Source organism: Pseudophryne corroboree, chromosome 4 (genome assembly GCF_028390025.1).
Source record: "Pseudophryne corroboree isolate aPseCor3 chromosome 4, aPseCor3.hap2, whole genome shotgun sequence".
Classification (NCBI taxonomy): domain Eukaryota; kingdom Metazoa; phylum Chordata; class Amphibia; order Anura; family Myobatrachidae; genus Pseudophryne; species Pseudophryne corroboree.
Genome location: NC_086447.1, coordinates 48,109,945 through 48,115,754, shown reverse-complemented (window position 1 = coordinate 48,115,754; position 5,810 = coordinate 48,109,945). Strand labels below are relative to the sequence as shown.

The 5,810-nt window shown below is 43.8% G+C and overlaps 1 protein-coding gene across 1 annotated transcript; it reads left to right on the top strand.

Moving 5' to 3' along the window:
• The first annotated feature begins 404 nt into the window (after window positions 1-404).
• On the top strand, window positions 405-1,334 carry LOC134910828 (taste receptor type 2 member 40-like). The gene has a single exon (XM_063919212.1). It carries the CDS (start codon window positions 405-407, stop codon window positions 1,332-1,334), a length of 930 nt encoding a protein of 309 aa, XP_063775282.1.
• Window positions 1,335-5,810: the final 4,476 nt, after the last annotated feature.

Here is a 5,810-nt window from a genome sequence, read left to right as displayed (position 1 = left end):
CACGTGGTCATATGGTCGTTATTCTATTTTTCCAAGCAGATTTGTTTAATGCACGTGCAGCCAACTTGCTGTCCTCCTGACCTTTAACTTGTTTGCATGAAATTCTGAGGACAAATTTATAAGGGCGGTGACCTAAGCAATGATTCTGCTTGGTCTGGAAAATAAAGCTAATGGATGTGATTATAAAAGAGATTTCGCCGTTCCACCTACAGCAGCTTATGCAAACCGCTGGTTTACAGATTTGCATTGTTGCCGTAACGTACTCAGCCAATGTAAAAAAACATATTGTCAATTTGTCCGGTGGGAGAAGCCTCACACAGCCCGTACCTCCCTCCAGCGTTGGGCACATTTATGTTCAGTTCCCGGTTGGAGAGCGATCGGAGCGTTTGCAGTTTGGAAGAGAGATGGCGGATCCTCTGCATATTGCCTTACTCGCAGTGCTGTCAGTGGAATGTCTCCTGGGGACTGTTCTAAATGCGTTTATCGTGCTAACGCACTGCTTGGAATGGAGAGAAGCCAGGCGCTTGCCAGGCAGTGACAAGATTGAGACTTGTATGTGCCTCTGCAGATTTTTCCTGCAGTGCGCTATCACATTGCAGACCTTATTCCGCTTATTTTTGGTGAATTTATATTCCCAGCCATATTTTGCAGAGATTTTCCTGGTTGCAAGAATATTCTTGAGTTTCGCCAACCTATGGAGCGCCACTCTCCTCTCTGTGTTCTACTGCGTGAAAATCACAAATTATAGTTTTGGCTTCTTCGTCTTTTTGAAGCCCAGGATCTCCAGAATGGTTCCGTGGTTGGTTCTGTCTTGCTTACTAGTCTCTCTAGCTTCCAGCCTACCCTTCGCCCGGAGTTTGTATTCTCCATACGTCAGAAATTCAACTGCCCAAAACTCTACTGAGAAGAAGATGTTTGTGGCTAATATCCACTTCAACCAGTCTCTTGCCTATGCGGTTGGTTCCTCGGTGCCTTTCGCTATATTTATCATCGCAGTCTCGCTGTTAATCCACTCTCTCTGGAGCCATTCCAAGCTTATGAGAAGCAGCGTGGACAGTTTTCGAAGCCCAAACCTGAACGTTCTCTTAGGTGTTGTAAAACGTCTGATCGTCTTCTTCTGTCTCAGCATTATCTATTTTGTGTGCATGAACCTTATATTATCTGGGCTGCTGCCAATCGGGACCCCTTGGATGGTTTTTGTGTCCATTATAACTTCATCATACCCCTTTCTGCACTCGGCGGTATTGATCTATACCAACCGCAAGCTAAAACTGGCATTTCTACATTTACTGTCGGCCATCGTGCCAGGGAGATTATCAATTTTTTTTTTGTAGGGAATCATTTGCGGAGCAATGATTACTGACATGAGAGACAATACCTATAAGCTGTAATACACTATGGCCCAAATGTATTAAGCCTATAAAGGTGATAGAGTGGAGATGGATAAAGAGTGATAAATGACCAGCCAATCAGCTCCTAACTGTCATTTTACAAACACAGCCTGTTACATGGCAGTTAGGAAGCTGATTGGCTGGTGATTTATCACTCTTTATCCTACTCAACTTCATCACTTTATAAGGCTTGAACCCCCCCCCCCCCCTCCCTCGCACACGCCCAAGCGAATTGGAGGGACTTGCCGGAAGAAGCTTACCAAGTTTAAAAAGGGGATCATCGTAGTCTGTGCGATGTCATGTTTCCAGGGTGATGCTGGACTGGTATACAGAAGATTTGGTATCCCAGATAGACTGGCCAGATCTTTACCCCATTCACAACCTCTGGGACGAATTGGAGTGACGGGTGCATTTTAGATCGGCCTTCTTCAGTGTCGCAGTTGGTCACTGTACTGAAAGGGCAATGGCAAAACATACCGCCTGCTGTTGCCCAGGAACTTGTGGACAGTTTGCCAAGAAAGGTGTCTGCAGTAATCACTGCACATGGTGGACCTACAAAGTACTGACGTCAAGATCTATTTGCTGTCAGTGGCCAATCACTTTTGTCTACATAGGGGGGTATTCAATTCAAGTCGGAACTGCCGTCTTGTAGGAAAGACGGCAGTTTCCGACTTTTTTAGGTCGGATAGTGTTCCGACCTATTCAAGTGGGCTGCCGTTTTTTTTCGACAGGTCGGCAATTCCACGTGGATCGGCGGATTAGCTGCGGATCCACGTGTTTTGTCGAATTTGCGGCCAAATCCGACAGGTTTTAACCCCGTTTCCGACAATGTCAATCTGACTTTAAAAAAAGTTGGATTGGCATTGTCGGTAATTGAATACTGAAATGTCGGATCCTTTCCGTCGGAGACATCAATTGAATACACCCCATAGTGTACCTTCTAATCGGTCACATTCTGTGCACCTACAGTATGTAAACCCACCCTCATGCTAGCTACTGCATGCTGATATGACAATATGTAATGGTGTCTCTGTAGCTTATCTTGTAATTCTCGCTTTTGATAAGGGTTTTTCCCCCCTCTAAATATATCCTGTGATAGCATCTAGTACACACATTAATTGGCTTAGATTGTATTTTCTGAAACAAAATGATTCTATGGTTTTTCTATCTCCGTTTGCTTATTTGTTCCATGTTTTAATTTCAGAGCAAATTGAGACATTCAGCTGAGTCAATTATAATTAAAACTAGAAACAAGGGGGTGTACTAAAACGTTTGATTGCCGTTGTATATTAATCGGGGCTGTATATACTATGATGGAAACTCATTATATAAAGAGGTAGAATTTGTACATGTGTCATTGTCGTTGTGCGATACAGATGGAAGTTAGTATATTCTACACTGTGTATGTTGTAATGTTCAAAGCTGCCCAGGAACCTAAACTGTGTCATGCTAGATATGGACAGATAGAGGAGGTCTACTCACTGCCCTCTTCAGACCAAGGGATTGATGTATGAAGCAGTGAAAAGAGTAGAGAGGTTGCCTATAGCAACCAATAAGCTTCTTCCTATCATTTTATATAAAGTTCTTGATAAATGTTACCTTGAAGCTTATTGGTTGCTGTCTGCAACTTTCTCTGTGTCTCCAAACGGGGTTGTGGCCAAGGTGGAGGGAAGCAGTGAAGGATCTCCGTTGTTGGATGATTTCCTGGCCTCTGCGATGGGCGACTTGCATGACCCCATGTGTGGCGCAAGCCGCCCGATGATGGGAGAGAGATCCGATGCTGTGTTCTAGGACACAGTTGGGATCACTACTGCAGCAAGAGGCGCCTGCGTATAATAGACACCTCCTGCTGCATCACAAGGAAGTGACAGCAATTCCAACCACATTTGAATCAGGCCCAGTGTTGTCGATGCAGAGTTAGACACATCAGCTGTAATTGTGACAAAATGTGGATCTTCGCTCATATGCGACTGCACTGACCCTATCCATGCACTTGGTTTCATAGCTGTCATCGTTATCAGCTCTCGCTTACACCAACCTTTTACCTGGTGCAACTCTGCATCGCCCACAATTCCGTTGACATTCCCTCGCTAAAGGTTCTCTACATGCGAACTTCCATTACCTTCCAGTTACGTCACTACAGCTGCAACTTTTCATCAACCCCAGGGAACCAATGAGAAAAATCTGTACAAGAGCCAATAACTCGTATGATTAAGATGTTGAGAACCCTGTATTGTTATGTCTATAAAATATGAATCTGTGTGGGAACCAGTGGGTTAATGTGATTTTCTGAAGAGCATGTACAAAATTTTTTTTAAATAAATATATTGGCAAGTGACTTGTGTTGCGAATGGTTTCATCATCAGATCAACCAATGGCCAACACAATCCCAAAATACATAGCAAATAGTAATAATAATAATAATAATTTTATTTATATAGCGCTCTTTCTCCAATAGGACTAAAGGCACTTAACAGGCTTAAATACATTTCAGAAATAATGAAGAACAGAAAAGCTTTTCAGAATAAACAGAGAGCATGGATATACTAAAGGGACAATTATGGAAATGCTGAGTAAACAGGAAAGTCAAGTTAATTTTTGAAGGATTCTAGAGTGGGGGCCTCTCGTACTGTGCGGGGAAGTGAGTTCCATAGAGTCGGAGCCACATGGCTAAAAGCTCGACCCCCAGATGAATTACGGGAGATTCTAGTTACTGCTAAAAGTCCTTCATCTACAGATCACAGTAAGTGAGTGGGGTAGTATGGAGTCAGAAGCTGCTTCAGGTACCTTCCCTGGTCATATAGTGATTTGAAAGTCAGTAAGCCAATCTTGAAGATGATTCGCCATCTTACAGGCAGCCAGTGAAGGGAGTAGAGGATGGGTGTTATGTGGCTAGAACGGGGCTGGTTGGGTAACAGCCTGGCAGCTGTGTTTTGCACCAGCTGTAAGCGGTGCAATTCTTTTGCTGGGAGACCAAGGTAGAGGGCATTACAGTAGTCTAATCGAGATTATACAAATGCATGGATGACTTTTGGCAGATCATCTGAGGGAATTAAGTGCTTGATTCTGGCTATGTTCCTCAGGTGAAAGAATGAGGATTTGATTGTGGCTGATATCTGATTTATAAGTGTTGGGCCACCATCCAGGACAAGGACAATATTCTACACATGATAAGTGGTTTGTAATTCTGAATCCCCAAGTCCTGTTGGCTGGCTATGATGCAGTCTTGTCCTTTGATGCTGCGGTCGTATCATAAGGACCTCTGTTTTATCAGGATTCAGTCGCAGCCATCTCACTCATCCACTCCTGGAGCTCAGCTAGACAGCCATCTAATGTTGTTATTGGGTTCTCTGTACCGGGAGCAAAGGACAGGTATAGTTGTGTATCATCTGCATAGCAGTGGTAGTCCAGGCCAGTGGTGGCATGTATACTGCAAATAGCATGGGGCATAGTATAGAAATAGTGACTCATATACCAACATTAGGAGGGCGCACACTCTATGTCAAATAATGGCATTTAGAGCTACATAAATTTACAATAGTAAAAACTCTGAAACACCTGATATCCGATGCCAAATCTTTATTTAGTATTTACTGGATCAGCTGAGAAGGACTTCCAGGTAAGGATCACTGTTGTTGGTTGAAAAAAACTAAAGCGACCAGGTTCTGGGATGCAATGTGGACATTTCATAAAAGATAAGCATTGATTTATCTAAGTTACAACACTTTTAGCACCTGAGTGACATCACTATCTGATTGAGCAGTTCACCATTTTTTTGCATTGTATTGAGAGGCATGAACGGGTCAGCATTAGGAGGGATTGCTGACTCTAGACTGCCATAGGGGGAAGTCAGGGGTATCCCCAGGTAAGCTGGCTCTCAGATGCTGTAGGAGCCATTACCATGTGGCCTTACACTGGGAATTCAACCCAGACATATTTGGAATTATTTATGGGGTGGGTGTGGGGTGTGGTGGCCCCTGTGTCGGTATCGCTGGGCTGCTTCAGGTCGGCACACCCTAACACTTTATTAACACTTATGAGTTTCCCTATCACTTTGTATATATTTTTGTATTATTTTAATCACACCACTCACATAGCACTTCTGTGCTTCTTATTAACCCTATTAACTCTCACCTGTGTGCTGACCTGGGGTAGCCGACCTGTGCCGACATTATGGGGTCCTGCACCCCGGACCCATACCTAATATTAGGGACCCCCAGTGACGGAGAGGCCTTGTCGATCGGCCTGGGGGCTTAACCCTATATCTGCAGATATACGCAACCAAGATCTCCGTATTATCTGACTATTATGTAGGAATATTATTCACTCAGTGTGCATTAGGGAACCATTGTTTTTTCCTTCACAGAATTACCCCTCCCTTTTAGCACCTGAGTGACATCACTATCTGATTGAGCAGTT

Coding starts and splice junctions, on each gene's coding strand:
- LOC134910828 (XM_063919212.1), top strand. CDS start 405: ATGGCGGATCCTCTGCATATTGCCTTACTCGCAGTGCTGTCAGTGGAA.